Source organism: Scyliorhinus torazame, chromosome 15, assembly GCF_047496885.1.
Source record: "Scyliorhinus torazame isolate Kashiwa2021f chromosome 15, sScyTor2.1, whole genome shotgun sequence".
NCBI classification, from domain to species: domain Eukaryota; kingdom Metazoa; phylum Chordata; class Chondrichthyes; order Carcharhiniformes; family Scyliorhinidae; genus Scyliorhinus; species Scyliorhinus torazame.
In genome coordinates this window covers 161,569,545-161,589,677 of record NC_092721.1, presented here as the reverse complement: position 1 = coordinate 161,589,677, position 20,133 = coordinate 161,569,545, and the positions used below count along the sequence as shown (strand labels likewise).

The window sequence follows — 20,133 nt, the reverse complement described above, 5'->3', positions numbered from 1 at the left end:
TCCTGCTTCTATTCTCTAAGTATAGGAGCAAAATTAGGCCATTTGGCCCATCGATCCTACTCCGCCATTCAATCATGGCTGATCTGTTTCTCATCCCCATTTTCCTGCCTTCTCCCTGTAACCCCAAATCCCCTTATTAATCAAGGACCTATCTAACGCTGTTTTAAAGACACTCAGTGATCGGACATAGATTTGGTTCGGAGATGGGTAGGGGGAGGGGCCAGTATGGGAGCAGATGGAGGCAGCCTCATGTAAAGTCACGAGTTTGGGGGCACTGTTAACGGCACTTCTGCCATTCTCGCCGGCCAGATACTCCACAAACCCGGTGGTTGTGGCGGTCCTCAGGGTATGGGGACAGTGACGGCAGCATTTGGGGCTGGAGGGAGCCTCAGTTTGAGCACCGATTGGGAATCACCGGTTTGTTCCGGGGGGGCTGGATGTGGGGTTTCGGGGTGGCATTGGGCGGGGATTAAGTGGTTTGGGGGACTTCAATATATATATTTTTTAATTCATTTACGGGATGTGGGCGTCACTGGTTCAGCCAGCATTTATTGCCCATCCGTGGTTGCCCTTCAGAAGGTGGTGATGAGTTGCCTTCTTGAACCTCTGCAGTCTGTGAGGTGTAGGTTCACCCACTGTGTTGTTAGGGAGGGAGTTCCAATGAAGAAACGGTGATTTTTTTCCAAGTTAGGGTGATGAGTGACTTGGAGGGGAACCTCCAGGCGGTGGGGTTCCCAGGTATCTGCTGCTCTTGTTGTTCTAGCTGGTAGTGGTCGTGGGTTTGGAAGGTGCTATCTCAGGAACCTTGGTGAGTTACTGCAGTGCAACTTGTAAATGGTACGCATGGCTGCCACTGTTCGTCGGTGGTGGAGAGTTTGAATGTTTGTAGAAGGAGCAGCAATCAAGCGGGTTACTTTGTCCTGGATGGTGTCGAGCTTCTTCTGTGTTGTTGGAGCTGCACTCATCCAGGCATGTGGAGCGTATTCCATTACACTCCTGACTTGTGCTTGTAGATGATGGACAGGATTGTGTGGGGTGGGGCAGGAGGTGAGTTAGGATTCCTAGCCTTTGACTTGCCCTGATATCCACTGTATTAAAATGCTTAGACTAGTTCAGTTTCTGATCAATGGTAACCCCCAGGATATTGATTGTGGGGGATTCAGCAATGGTAGTGCCATTGACTGTCATGGGGCAGTAGTTAGATCCTCTCTTGTAGGAGATAGTTATTGCCTGGCACTTGTGTTGCGTGAATGTAACTTGCCACTTGTCAGCCCAAGCCTGGATATTGCCCGATCTTGCTGCATTTGGACATGGACTGCTTCATTATCTGAGGAGTCGCAAATGGTGCTGAACATTGTGCAGTCATCCACAAACATCCCCACTTCTGACCTTATAATGGGAGGTCATTATGAAGCAGCTGAAGATGGTTGGGCCTAAGACACTACCCTGACCCTGAGGAACACCTGCAGTGATATCCTGGAATTGAGATGATTGACTTTCAACCACCAACTACCACAACCATCTTCCTTTGTGCCAGGTATGACTCCAACCAGCGGAGAGTTTCCCCCCTGATTCCCATTGACTCCAGTTTACCTAGGGTTCCTTGATGCTACACTCGGTCAAATGCTGCCTTGATGTCAAGGGCAGCCACTCTCACCTCACTTCTGGCATACAGCTCTTTTGTCCATGTTTGAACCAAGGCTGTAATGAGGTCAGGAGTTGAGTGACCCTGGCGGAACGCAAACCGAGCGTCAGTGAGCAGTTTATTGCTGATTAAGTGCTGCTTGATAGCACTGTTGATGACTCCTTCCATCACTTTGCTGACGATGGAGTAGACTGATAGGGCGGTAATTGGCTGGGTTGCATTTGTCCTATTTTTTGTGTACACACCTGAGCAATTTTCCACATTGCTGGATAGATGCCAGTGTTGAAGCTGTATTAGAACAGCCTGGCTAGGGGTGTGGACTGATCTGGAGCACAAGTCTTCAGTACTATTGCCGGAATATTGTCAGGACCCAGAACCTTTGCAGTATCCAGTATGCCTTCAGTGGTTTCTTAATATCACGTGGAGTGAATCGTATTGGCTGAAGACTGACATATGTGATGCTGGTGACCTCCAAAGGAAACCAAGATGGATCATCAGGCTAAAGATTGTTGCGAATGCCTCAGCTTTGTCTTTTGTACATATGTGCTGGGCTCCTCCATCATTGAGGATGGTAATATTTGTGGAGCCTCCTCCTCCAGTGAGTTATTTAATTGTCCATCACCATTCACGGCTAAATGTGGCAGGACTGCAGAGCTTAGATCTGATGCATTTGTTGTGGAGTTGCTTAGCTCGGTCTATTACTTGCTGCTTATGCTGTTTGGCACAGAAGTAGTCCTGCGTTATAGCTTCACCAGGTTGACACCTCATTTATTGGTATGCCTGATGTTGCTCCTGGCATGCTCTCCTGCACTCTTCATTGAGCCAACGGGCCAGGAGGTTGCAGATTGTGATTGAATACAATTCTGCTGCTGCTGATGGCCCACAGCGCCTCATAGATGCCCAGTCTTGAGCTGCTAGATCTATTTGAAGTTTATCCCATTTAGCACGGTGATAGTGCCACACAACACGATAAAAATGTGAAAATGGGACTTTGTCTCCACAAGGACTGTGCAGTGGTCACTTGATACTGTCATGGACAAATGGATCTGCAGCAGGCAGATTGGTGAGGATGAGATCAACTATGTTTTTCCCTCTTGTTGGTTCCCTCACCAACTGCTGCAGTCCAAGTCTAGCAGCTGTCATTTACGACCCTGCCAGCTCGGTCTCCTTCCTTATGTAGTTGAGCTACCCACAGATCTGTGAACATGGCTCTGGCTGCACACCCCAGAGGAACTGCCATTCCCACCATTTTCCAACACAGAATAATGGTTCTTGAGTGAGTGCACTCTGGGGCTTTTGTAACTGCCTACCTTCATCTGACTGGTAGCCACCCATTCTCTCTCTGACTGCACTTCCTTAAGCTGCAGGGTGACCACGATTAAAAACATGCTATCCACGTAACTCAGACTCGCGGATATACCTCAGTGCCTCCAGCCTACACTCAAGCTCCAAAACGCAGAGCTCAAGTTGGTCAAACCGGTGGCACATCCGGCGTGGTCATCCAGACTGCAAAGAGTACCTATGAATTCTCACATAGCGCAGGCGATGCAACATACAGGACTGAGCTTCCCTGCCGTAACTTTAGTTAAAACATGGGCAACACGGTGGCGCACCGGTTAGCACTGTTGCCTCACGGCACCGAGGTCCCAGGTTCAATCCCGGCTCTGGATCACTGTCCGTGTGGAGTTTGCACATTCTCCCCGTGTTTGCGTGGGTTTTGCTCCCACAACCCAAAGATATGCAGGGCAGGTGGATTGGCCACGCTAAACTGCCCCTTAATTGGAAAAAATTAATTGGGCACTCTAAATGTTTTTTTTTTACTTTTGTCAAACGGCTCTTAAACAAATTTCTGCTGGGCATAAATTTAAGATGTCTTTTTTTAAACTCGTACCGTATCTTAATGTTGCTTTAAAATGGAGAAAACTACTTATCCACTACTTAATGAGTGTGTCAGGAGTGCTCTGCTCAGCCCTGCTGCTCCCTCGCAGGTCAGCTTCTGTAGCTGCAACATAACTCTTATTATCTATATTCTTCAGTCTTTTAATTTTATATATTAAGTCTTTGCCATCTTCTCCGAATTCCTATTATCTCCAAATTCCCAATTAAGCTACTCTGTTCAGATGCCATTCTGTTTCAGAACTGCTCTGTTCAGTTCGCAGATGACAAATGTAAGGTAGAAAATATAATTGAGAACCAGTCTGAATATAGAAGGTTCAGAGTGGAGCATCTAAATCAAATAGGAGCAAAAAAATGGAGCACCAAAATGGAGCAGGTAACACAGAAGGGAATCCCATAGTTCTCTATCGGCATCAAAATAGTAAACAGGGGAGTAAAAGGAGTAGGGCCAACTGCATGGAAGAAGGGGACATGGCTGAGGTATTAAATGAATACTAGGCATCTGTCTTTACCAAGGAAAAAGATGCTGCCCAGGCCATGGGGAGAGGGGGCATTTCAGACACGAGAAGGATTTATAATTGATAAGGAGATAGTATTGGAAAAACTACCTGTACTTAAAGTTGATAAAGCACCAGGGCAAGATGAGATGCATCCAAGGATACTGACTGATGCGACTATTGATTCACGCGAGACAGAGAATTGAAGTGAACAGTGGCTTTAATCGACTAGAACAGTGCCTGCCTGCGACTGCTCTGCTAGTGAGGGCTGCCTACAGGGCAGATGCTCTTTATACCTCCCCTCAAGGGGGCGGAGCCAGGGGCAGAGCCCACAAGGGCACCAACATGATACATTCTGTGTAATATTGTACAATGGTCCACAGGTGGAGCCCACATGGGCAACAGCATGATACAGTGTAATACAGTGGTGAATGGTTAGCACAATACGTTCACCACATTCACCCCCTGTTAAAAAAAAATGAAGTCCGGCGGGGGTGAAGGGTTCACAGGTTCAGTCTGTCCGGCGCCCTGATCTTGCGCTGCGATCGCCGGAGCTCTGGTATTGCAGCTGGCCCGGGTGTCAAACTCATCGGTGCAGGCATGGGTGGTGAACTCGCCGGTGCGGGCACAGACGTGGACTCCGGGAGCGTGTCTTCTGGAGCTTCGTTCCTGTGGTTCGGTGAAGGGAGTATAAGAGGGGGTGTGGAGGTCATGTAGGGGCGGGGGCGCTGGTCGGCGTAGGCTGGGGGGAGGGGGGGTAGGTGGTAGTGGAACCTGCGGGTGCCAGGTCCCGGAGGGAAACCGTATTCTGTCGGCCGTCGAGGTGTTCTACGTATGCGTACTGGGGGTTGGTGTAAAGGAGCTGGACCCTCTCGACCAGGGTGTCGGACTTATGGCTCCTTACGTGTTTGCGGAGTAGGACGGGCCCCGGTGTCTTCAGCCAGGACGGAAGCGAGACCCCAGAGGAGAATTTCCTGGGGAAAACAAACAGGCGGTCATGAGGGGTCTCATTCGTGGCCGTGCAAAGGAGGGACCTAATGGAGTGGAGCGCGTCGGGGAGGACCTCCTGCCAGTGGGAAACTGGGAGATTCCTAGACTTTAGGGCCAGGAGGACGGCCTTCCAGACCGTTGTGTTCTCCCTCTCCACCTGTCCGTTTCCCCGGGTGTTGTAACTGGAAGTCCTGCTCGAGGCGATGCCCTTACCGAGCAGGTACTGATGCAGTTCGTCGCTCATAAATGAGGAGCCCCGGTCACTGTGGACGTAAGTGGGGAAACCGAACAAGGTGAAGACACTATGTAGGGCCTTAATGACAGTGGCCGCGGTCATGTCGGGGCAGGGGATTGCAAAGGGAAATACGTGTTGCCGTTGGTAGAGGGGAGGGGCCCTTTGAAGTTGATACTGAGGCGCTCAAAGGGCCGGGATGCCTTCACCAGGTGGGCCTTATCCTGTCGATAGAAGTGCGGCTTACACTCCGCGCAGATTTGGCAGTCCCTGGTCATGGCCTTGACCTCCTCGGTGGAGTAGGGTCGGTTGCGGGCCTTGATGTAGTGGAGAAGCTGGGTGACCCCTGGGTGTCAGAGGTCATCGTGGATGGCCCAGAATCGGTCATCTTGAGTGCTGGCACATGTGCCACGGGACAGGGCATCTGTGGGCATCGTTGAGCTTCCCAGGACGATACACTATATCGTAATTATAGGTGGGGAGTTTGATCCTCCACCTCAAGATCCTATCGTTCTTGATCTTGCCCCGCTGTGTATTATCAAACATGAAGGCCACCGACCGTTGGTCGGTGATGAGGGTAAACCTCCTACCAGCGAAGTAGTGCCTCCAGTGCCGCACAGTTTCCACGATGGCTTGGGCTTCTTTTTCGACTGAGGAGTGCCGAATTTCAGAGGCGTTGAGGGTACGGGAAAAAAATGCTACTGGCCTACCCGCGTAGTTAAGGGTGGTGGCGAGGGCGACCTCTGACGCGTCGCTCTCCACCTGGAAGGGGACGGACTAATCCACTGCGCACATCACGGATGTGGCAATATTTGCCTTGATGCGGCTGAAGGCCTGGCAGGCCTCAGCTGCCAGTGGGAAGATGGTAGCTTTGATCAGTGGGCAGGCTTTGTCCGCATAGTTGGGGACCCACTGGGCTTAATAGGAAAAGAACCCGAGGCACCTTTTCAGGGCCTTGGGGCAGTGGGGGTAGGGGAGTTGCAGGAGGGGGTGCATACGGTCGGGGCCGAGCCCTAGAACTCCATTTTCAACGACGTAGCCGAGGATGGCTAGTCTGGTTGTGCAGAAAACGCATTTCTCCCTGTTATGAGTGAGGTTGAGGGCTTGGGCAGTTTGGAGAAATTTCTGGAGGTTGTCGTCGTGGTCCTGCTGGTCGTGGCCGCAGATGGTGACGTTGTCCAAGTACGGAAATGTGTCCCGCAGCCCGTGCTGGTCCACCATTCGGTCCACCGTTCTTTGGAAGACCGAAACCCCGTTTGTGACGCCGAAGGGAACACGGGGGAAGTGGAAGAGGCGTCGTCTGCCTCAAAGGCCTTGTAGTGGCGGTCCTCCGGACGGATTGGGAGCTGGTGGTATGTAGACTTTAGATCTACCGTGGAGAACACCTGGTAGTGCGCGATCTGATTGACCATGTCTGCTATCCGGGGAAGGGGTTACGCATCGAGGTGCGTGTATCTGTTTATCGTTTGGCTGTAGTCTACAACCATCCAGTTCTATCCTGACGACCACCACCTGAGCTCTCCAGGGGCTATTACTGGCCTCGATGACCCTTTCCCACAAGAGTCGCTGGACCTTGGACCTGATAAAAGTCCTGTCCTGGATGCTGTATCGCCTGCTTCTGGTAGCGACTGGCTTACAGTCGGCGGTGAGATTTGCGAAGAGCGGGTCAATCTTCAGGGTCGTGAGGCTACATACGGTGAGTGGGGGTAGGGGCCCGCCGACCTTCAGGGTCAGGCTCCTGAGGTTGCACTGGAAATCCAGTCCCAACAGGAGAGAAGCGCAGAGATCGGGGTGTACATATAGTTTAAAATTGGCGTACTCGGCGCCCTGTATCGCGAGGTTTCCGACAATGTACCCTTGGATCTGCACTGAGTGCGATCCAGAAACGAGGGAGATTGTTTGAAGTGCGTGGAAGATTTGGAGCGAGCAGGGCCTTACCGTGGCTGGGTGACTAAAGCTCTCCGTGCTCCCGGAGTCAAACAGGCAAGGCGTTTCGTGTCCATTGACCCGGATGGTCATCATGGAGTTCCAGAGGTGTTTTGGTCGTGACTGGTCGAGGGTGACCGCGCCGGGTTGCGGGTAGCCGGTGTGGTCAGAGGTGATGGGGTGGTCCAAAGATGGCTGCCCCCGTCGGTCGCACGTGTCGAGCGGCGTTGCAGATGGCGGCCCCCGTCGGTCGCAGGTGTCGGGCGGCAAGGAAGATGGCGTCCAAGATGGCGGCCCCATGAGTCGCACGTGGTGGACCGCATGGGAGACGGTGGCCAAGATGGCGGCCCCCGTGAGTCGCACATGGTGTGCGGGGTTGAAGATGGCTGCCCCACGGACAACACAAGGCAGATGATGCGTCCGGAGGGGGCGGATCCGGCAGGCAAGCAGCCACACTGCGGGGTCTGCGAGCATGTGAATCTGAGAGTCGGGCCTGCGACTTGGAGGATTTCGACCAGGCCAGGCAAACTTTGGCATCGTGTCCTTTCTTGCCACAGTCGCTACAGTTCGTGTTTTGAGCCGGGCAACGCTGCCTGGGGTGCTGGTGCTGTCCGCAGAAATAGCAGGGTAGCCCCCCGGGTTGGGCGGGCAGCCGCGCGGCACAGGCGTGGGATACTCTCTGGTCGGGAGTCCACGAGGGGGTCGCGTGATCGGAAGGGAAACGTTGAGTCTTTGAAACGCTACTTCCAGGGAGGTGGCTAGTTTTACCGTCTCTTCTAGGTCGAGGGCGCCCTTCTCGAGCAGGCGCTGTCGGACGTAGTTGGACCAGACCCTAGCCATGTAGGCGTCATGGACGGCAAGTTCCATATGTTGAGAGGCCGTGACAGCCTGGTTGTTGCCGCTTCACGTGAGGACTTTGAGGTCGCGAAGGTACTCCCCCAGCGATTCCCCGGGGCGTTGGCGGCGAGTGGTGAGGAGATACCACGCGTACATCTCGTTCACCGGCCTTACGAATAGGCGCTTCAGCGTCACGAGGGCGTCTGCGTATGTGGAGGCTTCCTCGAGTTGTACAGAGATTCGATGGCTCACCCGGGCGTGGAGGAGGCTCAGCTTCTGATCGTCGGTGATGGAAGGCGAGGAGGAGGCCTCGAAACATCGGAGCCAGTGTGAAAAAATCCTTTTGGCTTCCGCGGCCTGTGGGTCAAGTTCCAGTCGGTCAGATTTGAGGGCCGATTCCATTGTGGTGTTGTAGTTGATTAAATTGATGCGACCATCAATTCACGCGAGACAGAGAGTTGAAGTGAACAGTGGCTTTAATCGACTAGAACAGTGCCTGCCTACGACTGCTCTGCTCGTGAGGGCTGCCTACAGGGCAGGTACTCTTTATACTTCCCCTCAAGGGGACGGAGCTGGGGGCGGAGCCCACAAGTGCACCAACATGACACATTCTGTGTAATATCGTACAATGGTCCATAGGTGGAGCCCACATGGGCAACAGCATGATACAGAGTAATACAGTGGTGAATGGTTCGTACAATACGTTCACCACACTGACAGAAGTGAGAGTAGAAATAGCAGAGACACCATCCAAACTTTTTCAGTTGTAAACTCAAGAGGTGGCTTCAGAGGACTGGCAAATGTTACAGCCTTGCTCAAAAATGGGTGCAAAGATAAGCCCAGCGTCTACAGGCTAGTCGGTTTAACTTTGGTGGTGGAGAAACTTCCAGAAACAAGTAATAGCTACATGACCAAATGCAGGTTAATTAAGGGAAAACAATGTTTACCGAACTTGCTTGAGTTTTTTGAAAAGAGGGTTGAAGAGGGCAATACTGTTGATGTGGTGCACATGGACTTCTACCACCATAGTTATACAACTCACCAGAACACTGGTCCCAGCAGACTTCAGGCGATGACCATCTGTACAGCTCCTACTTTCTCTAGTACTCATGCCAGTGCCCCATGAATGGAACCTATTTCTCCCAGATCAATTGCTGAGCCAAGCTTTCAACATTCTGAGCATTCCTCACCGAGGCCCCCTATCTAACGCGAGTTCTGTTTTATAGCATTGTGTTTCTCCTCGCTGCGTCGCTGGGAAACACGGGGCTAAACACGCTCGCTATGGTACTTTGTTAAATCCCGCTCAATGGATGTAATGGCAACTTAAGTTACTTAAGGCCCAATTCCACCACTGCCTCAGCTCACCTGATTTTCATGACTTGGACATAACCAGTCCAACTCACTCCTGGCCAATCTATCACGTTCTACCAACATAAACTTGACGTCATCCAAAACTCTGCTAAACATGTCCAAACTCGCAACAAGTCCCATTCATCCATCAACCCTGAGCTCACTGACCTACGTTAACTCGAAAATAAGCACCGCCTCAATACCTTTTACCCCCCCCAAATCCCTCCTCAACCTCACCGGTATGTAATGGAACCTACGAGGGAGCAAGTTATCCTAGATCTGGTCCTGTGTAACGAGACAGGAATAATTAATGTTCGCATAGTCAGGGCACCTCTCGGAAGGACCGATCAAAGTATGGTTCGCACTATTGCTTCAAAGCGCCAGGGTCCCAGTTTGATTCCAGGCTTGGGTCACTGTCTGTGCGGAGTCTGCACGTTCTCCCTGTGTCTATATGGGTTTCCTCCGGGTGCTTCCGTTTCCTCCCACAAGTCTCGAAAGACATGATGTTAGGTGAATTGGACATTCTGAAATCTCCCTCAGTGTTCCCGAACAGGTGCCAGAGTGTGGCGACTAAGGGCTTTTTACAGTAACTTCATTGCAGTGTTAGACCATAAGACATAGGAGCGGAAGTAAGGCCATTCGGCCCATCGAGTCCACTCCACCATTCAATCATGGCTGATTTCAACTCCATTTACCCGCTCTCTCTCCATAGCCCTTAATTCCTCGAGAAATCAAGAATATATCAACTTCTGTCTTAAAGACACTCAACGTCCTGGCCTCCACCGCCCTCTGTGGCAATTAATTCCACAGACCCACCACTCTCTGGCTGAAGAAATTTCTCCTCATCTCTGTTCTAAAGTGACTCCCTTTTATTCTAAGGCTGTGCCCCCGGGTCCGAGTCTCCCCTGCTAATGGAAACAACTTCCCTACGTCCACCCTATCTAAACCATTCATTATCTTGTAAGTTTCTATTAGATCTCCCCTCAACCTCCCAAACTCCAATGAATATAATCCCAGGATCCTCAGACGTTCATCGTATGTTAGGCCTACCATTCCTGGGATCATCCGTGTGAATCTCCGCTGGACCTGCTCCAGTGCCAGTATGTCCTTCCTGAGGTGTGGGGCCCAAAATTGCTCATAGTATTCTAAATGGGGCCTAACTAGTGCTTTATAAAGCTTCAGAAGTACATCCCTGCTTTTATATTCCAAGCCTCTTGAGATAAATGACAACATTGCATTTGCTTTCTTAATTACGGACTCAACTTGCAAGTTTACCTTTAGAGAATCCTGGACTAGGACTCCCAAGTCCCTTTGCACTTCAGCATTATGAATTTTGTCACCGTTTAGAAAATAGTCCATGACTCTATTCTTTTTTCCAAATGCAAGACCTCGCACTTGCCCACGTTGAATTTCATCAGCCATTTCTTGGACCACTCTCCTAAATTGTCTAAATCTTTCTGCAGCTTCCCCACCTCCACAATACTACCTGCCCCTCCACCTATCTTTGTATCATCGGCAAACTTAGCCAGAATGCCCCCAGTCCCGTCATCTAGATTGTTAATATATAAAGAGAACAGCTGTGGCATCAACACTGAACCCTGCGGGACACACTCGTCACCGGTTGCTATTCCAAAAGAGAACCTTTTATCCCAACTCTCTGCCTTCTGCCTGACAGCCAATCGTCAATCCATGTTAGTACCTTGCCTCGAATACCATGGGCCCTTATTTTACTCAGCAGTCTCCCGTGAGGCACCTTATCAAAGGCCTTTTGGAAGTCAAGATAGATAACATCCATTGGCTCTCCTTGGTCTAACCTATTTGTTATCTCTTCAAAGAACTCTAACAGGTTTGTCAGGCACGACCTCCCCTTACTACATCCATGCTGACTTGTCCTAATCCGACCCTGCACTTCCAAGAATTTAGAAATCTCATCCTTAACGATGGATTCTAGAATCTTGCCAACAACCGAGGTTAGGCTAATTGGCCTATAATTTTCCATCTTTTTTCTTGTTCCTTCTTGAACAGGGGGGTTACAACGGCGATTTTCCAATCCTCTGGGACTTTCCCTGACTCCAGTGACTTTTGAAAGATCATAACCAACGCCTCCACTATTTCTTCAGCTATCTCCTTTAGAACTCTAGGATGTAGCCCATCTGGGCCCGGAGATTTATCAATTTTTAGACCTCTTAGTTTCTCTAGCACTGTCTCCTTTGTGATGGCTACCATATTCAACTCTGCCCCCTGACTCTCCTGAATTGTTGGAATATTACTCATGTCTTCTCCTGTGAAGATTGACGCAAAGTACTTATTTAGTTCCTCAGCTATTTCTAAGCCTACTTATGACACAAATAAAGATTATTATTCTTACTATTAGACGGTAAAATCCAATACCAGGGCCTTGTGTTTAAACAAAGGAGACTACAATGAGATGAGGGAGTTGGCTAAGAAGAACAGGAATCAAAGATTTTATAGTGAGACAATTGAGGAACAGTGGAGGGCTTTCAAAGCGATTTTTCGCAGTGCTCAGCAAAATTATATATCAGTGAAAAGGAAGGATTCTTGGAAATGGTATAATCAGCCATGGATATCTAAGGAAATAAAGGAGGGTATCAAATTGAAAGAAAATGCATACAAAGTGACACGGATTAGTGGGAAACTAGAGGATTGGAGAATCTTTAAAGATCAACAGAAAACCATGAAAAAAACTATAAAGAAAAGTATGATAGATTATGAGAGTAAACCAGCTCAGAATATGAAAACAAATAGGAAAGGTTTCTACAAATATATAAAAGGAAAAAGAGTGGCTAAGTTAAACATTGGTCCTTTAGAGGGTGAGGAGGGGGGATTTAATAATGGGAAATGAAGAAATGGCCGAGGCATTGAACAGGTATTTTGTGTCAGTCTTCACAGTGGAAGACACAAATCACATACCAATAATTGATGGCAAGGAGGCTATGGCAGGTGAGGACCCAGAAACGATCATTATCACTAAGGAGGTAGCGTTGGGCAACTAATGGGGCTAAAGGTAGACAAGTCTCCTGGCCCTGATGGAAAAGATGGTAAAAAGATGGTGACGAATATAGCAAATGCGCTCGTGGTAATTTACCAAAATTCGCTGGACTCTGAGACAGTTCTGGCATACTGGAAAACAGCAAAGGCGGCGCCACTGTTTTAAAAAGGAGGTAGACAAAAGGCGGGTAACTCTAGGTCGGTTAGCTTAACTTCCGTAGTGGGAAAAATGCTTGAATCTATCATCACGGAAGAAATAACGAGGCATCTGGATAGAAATTGTCTCACTGGGCAGGCGCAGCATGAGTTCATGAAAGGCAGGTCATGTTTAACTAATATACTGGAATTCTTTGAGGACATTTCGAGCACGGTGGACAATGGGGAACCGGTGGATGTGGTGCATTTGGATTTCCAGAGGCATTCGACAAGATGCCGCACAAAAGGCTGCTGCATAAGATAAAGGTGTACAGCAAAGGTGTACGGCATTACTGGTAATGTATTAGCATGGATAGAGGATTGGTTAACTAACAGAAAACAAAGTGTTTTTCTGGTGGGCGATCAGTGGCCAGTGGTGTGCCTCAGGAATCAGTGTTGGGACCGCAATTGTTTACAATTTACACAGATGATTTGGAGTTGGGGACCAAGTGTGATGTGTCAAAGTTCACAGATGACACTAAGATGAGTGGTAGAGCAAAGTGTGCAGAGGACACTGAAAGTCTGCAGAGGAATATAGATAGTTTAAGTGAGTGAGCAAGAGTCTGGCAGATGGAGTACAATGTTGGTAAATGTGAGGTCATCCATTTTTTTCGGAATAACAGCAAAATGGACTATTATTTAAATGGTAAAATATTGCAGCATGCTGCTGTTCAGGGGGACCTGGGTGTCCTCGTACATGAATCGCAAAAAGTTGGTTTGCAGGTGCAGCAGGTAATTAAGAAGGCAAATGGAATTTTGTCCTTCACTGCTAGAGGGATGGAGTTTAAAAATAGGGAGGTAATGTTGCAGCTAAGATAGAAGCAGGGAGGTTGTTTCCACTGGTGGGTGAAACTAGAACTATTGGGCATTGCCTCAAAATAAGGGGGAGCAGATTTAGGACTGAGTTGAGAAGAAACTTCTTCACCCAAAGGGATCTGAATCTGTGGAATTCCCTGACCAGTGAAGCAGTTGAGGTGACCTTGTTGAATGCTTTTATGGCAAAGATAGATAGATTGTTGAACAGTAAAGGAATTAAGGGTTATGGTGAGCGAGCGGGTAAGTGGAACTGAGTCCACAAAAAGATCAGCCATGATCTTATTGAATGGCGGAGCAGGCTCGAGAGGCCAAATGACCTACTCCTGCTCCTAGTTATTATGTTCTTATGTTCTCACCCCTCCCTACCTCTGAAATCTCTTCAGCCCCACAACCTTTTGAGATATTGAGTTTTCTTATTCGTTGAGGGACATGGGCATCGCAGGCTGTGCCAGCATTTATTGCCGATCCCTAATTGTCCTTAAGGGGGCAGTTAAGAGTCAACCATGTCGGCCAGACCAGGTAAGGAGGGCAGATTTCCTTCCCTAAAGGACATTAGTGAACCAAAGGGTTTTTACGACAATTGGCAATAGTTTCATGGTCATCTTTAGACTTACCTGCCTCCTCCAATTCGGGCCACTTGAGCATCCCCAATTTCAATCGCTGCACTATTGGTTGCCATGCTTTCTGCTGCCAAGGCCTTAAGATCTAGAATTCACTCTCTAACTCTCTCTACCCCCTTTAAGACACTCTTTAAAACCCAGTTCCTTGATCAAGCTTTTGATCATTTGCCATATTATCTGCTTATGTGGCCCATTGTCAGCTTTCGTTTTACCCCATCCTGTGAAGAGCCTGAGGCACCTTACTTTGTTAAAGGTGCTATAAAAATATAGTTTTTTTGCTGATAAGTAAAATACTTTTGTAAATTTGTCATTTCTCCAAACGACTTGGAAATTAAGAAATAGTTGATGGCCCTGAATGTTATTTGATACATTCAAATGGAAACAATATCATTCTCCCATTTTGAAGGAGACATGAGGCTATCATCTACATTTAGATATTTTTCCAGAATATTCAGTCCAAGCACTGAGGTTTAGTACACACACATTTTCTTCTAATGCTTACCAGACTGTGGTCTCCAGCTGACTGTCATTTTGCTGATGGCAGTCCAACTGTGCAAAAAGTGGGAAAAGAACCTGAATTCCACCAACAGAATGGATCGCACTGTGTATTGAGTGTGTCACAATAGCTTTTACATCCTAAAGCAAAGCAGAACAGAACAAAATGTATTACTTGTCCTAAAACAATGCATTCAACATCTCATTCCGGAAATGATCAAATATTAAAATATCGTTGTTTACTTGGGCAATATAGTTCCACAAATATCATCAATATATTATTGTGATAGCACACAAATTTAGTTATACATGCCACTTAACTGGCGTGAGGAAATCATAGAAATCAACCATTTACAGCCTGGAAAGAGGCCTGTGGGGAAATATTAAAACTAAGTTTTAAAAATATTGCAACTGTGGACAAGTCAAATAAAGAATTAGTTGGGTTGTAGATGAAACACAAGCTTGTATCGTTCGGAGTCAAGGTCAGATTATACATTTGCAGTTTGGCAATGATAAAAGTGACATGTAATACCAGCCTTTCAGGATACAGACTGCAAATGTGCAGAGCCAGTAAGTTAGATGCCAGCGTGAGTGATGGTAAGTGGCATCATTCAGAACTCACATTTCAAAACTTGTAAGCCAATTATGGGCAGAGAGGGGTGTGATACCAGAAATTGGAGATTAAAAAGCTCAATTTGGCACTGCAAGTAGGGTCGCTAGAGGAAATGGAACCGGAGATATGGACATCGGACCTATATCGGGCCCTGGAGGTAAGGACACCTCTTTATTAAAAAATGCCCTCAGCCTTTCTTTAGACTTGATAATCCTCTTACGCGACCTTGAACCTCTCCGATATGGTATTCAGTTCAAGTCCCTAACAGACATTTGGATTTTGGAGGTATACAGGATAGATACACCAGCCCGGCTGAAAAGCCTTACGGCTTTTCGTATTATGGCAGAGGAAAAGGACAAACAGTTGCCTACTACAGTCAAAGGAGGGAAAGACATGCCAGACATTTCCATAGATGAGATCCTTTGGCAATGAAAATAGTATATAGAGTAACAGTTTGACTTATCCAAAACCGGTACCAAGATTGAGGAAAAGTAGGGTACCTCTAAAGGACAATGGTCCTTGGAAGATATCAAAAGGATCAGGGAAAAATGACCCATATGAAGGAAAAGGAACAAACCAAATGGTCCCTAGTCGTCATGGACCAGGTTCAACAGTGAAATGAAATTACGAGTCAATCCCAACATGATCGCACACTGACCACTACGAAAGAACAGCTGAGGGCAGTAAGCAAACAGTCACGGTCAGATTATACTTTTGCAGTTTGGCAGTGATAAAAGTGAAATGTTACACCAGCCTTTCAGGATTCAGACTGGAAATGTTCAGAGCCAGTTAGATACCAGCATGAGTGATGGTATGGAGCACCATTCAGAAGTAACAATTCAAAGCTTGAAAGCCAATTAGGGGCAGAGACGGGGGCAGTACCAGAAAGCGCAGGTAAAAAGCTCTTGGTGCACATGGTGCTCTCTCTCTCTTCTTTGTCCTCTTTCCTTTGTTCTCTTCCTTATGCCCTGCTAGCCATTTATTTTTTTTGTTTATATTTGAAAGTGTACTAACCAAGTTTTTGCAATAAACTCAATCTCAAACTACAACCGGACCCCGTCTCTTACTAGAAAATAAGAGATCCTACAAGGCCATTCAGCCCATCATGTGCATGCCAGCCAAAAAGTAGCCACCCAGTCTAGTTCCACTATCCAGCTCTTGGGCCATAGCCTTGTAGGTTACAGCACTTCAAATGTATATCCAAATACTTGTTAAATGTTATGGGTTTATGCCTCTACCACCCTTTCAGGCAGTGAGTTCCAGATTCCCACCACCCTCTGGGTAAAGGGGTTTTCCCTTGAATCCCCGTAATCCTCCTACCTCTAAACCCAAATCTAAATCTCCTGATTCTGAACTCCTCAACCAAAGAGAATAGGGTCGTCTTATCTCTCTATCTAGCCTGTTGTTACATTAACATCCCTGTAGCTGTGTAAGATGATGGCCATGCAACAAATAAAATCCATTGATTTGCTGCAAAAAAGGTGCAATTGAGAGACCATAAAAGTGAGATCTTTGTTATTTCAAACCATGCTTATGTTTAAAAGGAGAGGCGAATGTTTTTTTGTTATGATTTTTGGGAAGTAGGAAATTAAAGACGTTGGGCTGGATTCACCGCCGGTCGTGGGGTTTCCGATGCAGCGGAGAATCGGGCGTCGTGAAGAAAACAGGATCGGTGCCTGTTCTGATGCCCAGGCCCTATGCTAGCAGCGGATTCAAGGTTCACGCTCAGGCGCCAGCAGGAGAATGCAAATGAGTCTTAATGACCATTTGCATCCACTTAGCTGGCTGGGCACCATATTCTCCGGGCTCGCATGATTCTCTGGTCCTCTTGTCTGGGAATCACATGGGCGGAATTTACTCCAGGTATTTCCCAACATGGCCCTGGCATGGTGGACCTTGCTGTGGGCCAAGTGGCTAACACCTTAAGGGAGCTGCCTGTAAAGTCCATCCGAGGGCCACCCTCCCCGCCCCACAATGCAAGGCGTGCCCACGCCACCGCTACTAGAATCTCCAAATAAAGAGACCACCCGAGAGACACGCTAAATAAAGAGACCACTCCCAAGAGGCCTCCTAAATATGGGAATCTCCGAGACCCCCCAGAGACCCCCTAAATAGGGAGACCCACACCCACAGACCACCCCCACCAAAATGAGAAATCTGTCAGGAAGCCCCCCCAGAAAAGGGAAACCTGTGAGGAAGCCCCCGCAAAAAAGAGACCACTGTTGGGAAGCTAGAGAGCAGTCCAGACAGAGGCAGTAAAGAAAACTACTGTTGTAACATTCACCTGGGGCATAAACCTGCTTGGTTCAGACACAGGAAGCACCACATGTCAACTTGTAGAAAGATAATTTTTTTTTCGTGAACCTGGCGTGGTGGCTGCGGACTGAGTCCAGTGCCGCCTCAGTCGGATGGGAGCTGTTCCGCAGGCAGGGGGGCTTTGGCAGGGGCTGGGGGCACTGGTGGCGGGTGGTCCTGGGTTGGCGAGCCTGGTCAAAGGGGGGCAATTTTTGGCAGACTGGGTCTGGGCGTGGCCGGCGCCATGTTGTACGGAGCGGCCGCTGCAGGCCTCTGCCATGCGCATGCATGGCCATGGATCCGGCAATTATCTGGCCATATCCGCAGCTAAAACCAGGGGCTTTACGCTGCGCGTCTGCGAGCCCCCCACCAGACAGAGGATCGGTGCAGTTTTTGTGCCGTTTTCTCGGGCGTAAAACGTCACTGTTCCCACGCCGGCGGCAGCACTTAGTCTTCAAATCGGAGAATCCAGGTCCAGCTGTCTCCTCTTTTATGTCAAGATGTAAAACTGGCATTTTGGCCTGGACATCTTGCCTGTGACAATCTAATCATGTGGGTTGGTCTCTGGGCAGGGTTCAATACGATTGCACTATCCCCCATGCTTGGACATTCTGCTTACTTTAAATTAAAAGAGACACAATGATATTCAGACAATTAAGGAACCGGACTTTCAATGGATATTGAAAGACTCACCCTGGTGTGGCAGGGAGGAAGAGCCAATTGAAAAGCCGCCAGTAGTTTGGGACTTTATCTACAAGGCTACATGACTGCAGAGTGTAGCATAACGTTTAAACTTGATGTGAGTTTTCAATTGTTTAATTACTTAATGGGAAAATGCCTTTTCTGTGGTTGCCTCATGAGTATTGTTTGGTCAATGCTGATTCTTGATTGTTTAACAGAGTTCAGGTTTTTCCATCGGTCACAGTTATGGAAGCTTCTGGACGCTGGTGTGAGCCAGGGCAAACATGCCTGCAGTAAGCGTCTCCAGCCTGAGGAGCTTCATTTCAGAGTCACTAAACTGCAGGCAGAGCTGCAAAGGGGAGGAAGTTACCTGGATACTTTGTACCAGGAAGCATTCATACCCCTCAGGATAGGGTCTTCTGATTTGGACAGTGGTCAGGGACAGGAGGGTGTTACTGGAATGAGACAGCTCTCGAAACCCAGAATGTGGAAGTAGAGGAGTCTAAGTTTTTGCAATTGTCCAACAGGTTCATGGTTCTTGTATTAATGAAAGCAGTAGCTGCAGGGTGGATGAGCTAATTGGCCATGGCACCATGGTACAGGAAGCCATTCAAATAGGGGGAAGGGTGAGTTAAATACAAATTTTGTGGTAGTGGGGGATAGTATAGTTAAGGGGGTAGACACACTTCTCTGCAGCCAAGAACATGAGTTCAGGCAGTTGTGCTGCCTGCTGATCGGAAAACAAAGGTAGTTTTAAGGGATTTATATTTGTATTGGTAAACATTAGAAATAAGGTATAGTTTTAGTTGGGTTTAGTTTAATGTTTCTATGCCTGGAAGAGACCTATAGCTACATTCATGCTGGACAAAGGGTGTTTGTATATGTGGGACATTGGTTAAGTTCCAACTGTGATAGGGAGAACTAGGGCATGAAGAGTAAATAGTTGCTTAACAACTGGAGGCCTTTCTAAGGAAAAACAACTTTTCTTTGTTCTTTAGTTTCAGTTGGAAGCTACAGCAGTTGGGGACAGGCAGCAAGAGAGGGAACATCTCTCTCAGCTTCGTTGGAAGAAGAGCCGTACAATGGAGTAAAGGTTAAGAAAGCCAGTGGCAGATTTAAACGACAGCTACTTAAGGAAACTAGCGAAACGAAAAGAAATTTCCAGATGATCTGAGGTTAAAGGTACGAGAACAGAGGACTGATCAGTGAAGACAGACAGAGCTCAGAGATAGGCTGAGGTGCCAAAAAGACATCTGAAATGATTTTCAGGCTTGTGAGATCTCACTGCAGCCTGTGGAACATGAATTGAAATATCTGTGGTAATTGGTGGCTGGACCTCAAGTACGGAAAAGCAGTCAAGACAAAGAAATCCTAAAAAGGGTTGGTGCAAAACCTGGACCGGAATCCCTGGTAGAAGTGGAGCGGAAGCTCTGTTCAATAGAAAAGTAGTATATTATTTAAATAGTGAGAGATTGCAGAATTTGGTGGTAGAAAGAGATCTGGGTGTCCTGGTACATGGATCACAAAAGGTTAGTATGCAGGTACAGCAAGTGATGAAGAAGGCAAATATAATTCTGGCATTCAATAATAATCTTATTCGTGTCACAAGTCGGCTTACATTCACACTGCAATGAAGTTACTGTAAAACCCCCCTAGTCACCACACTATGGCGCCTGTTCGGGTTCACTGAGGCAGAATTCAGAATGCCCAATTCACCTAACAAGCACGTCTTTCGAGACTTGTGGGAGGAAATCGGAGCACCCGGAGGAAACCCACGCAGACATGGGGAGAACATGCAGCTGTAAGGGGTATAGAACATAAAAGTTGGGAAGTTTTACGGCAGCTGTATAGGGTCTTAGTAATACCACATCTGGAATGCTGGATACAGTTTTTGTCTTCTTATTTGAAAAACAATGTGACTGCATTAGAAGCAGCACAGAGCAGGTTGGGTGACTCATTCCTGCGGTGACAGGCTTATCTTAAAAAGAAAGGTTAAACAGGTTGGCCTATGGTCATTGGAATTTAGACGAATGAGA

At 47.9% G+C, this 20,133-nt stretch overlaps 1 protein-coding gene across 1 annotated transcript in view; it reads right to left on the bottom strand.

The window, feature by feature from the left end:
- The window catches only part of nbeaa (neurobeachin a), a 1,435,335-nt gene that overhangs the window by 1,173,916 nt on the left and 241,286 nt on the right, over positions 1 to 20,133 (bottom strand). The window contains exon 10 of the mRNA XM_072477018.1: positions 14,516 to 14,649. Coding sequence (XP_072333119.1) covers positions 14,516 to 14,649 — 134 coding nt within the window. The remainder of the gene's footprint in view (positions 1 to 14,515; positions 14,650 to 20,133) is intronic.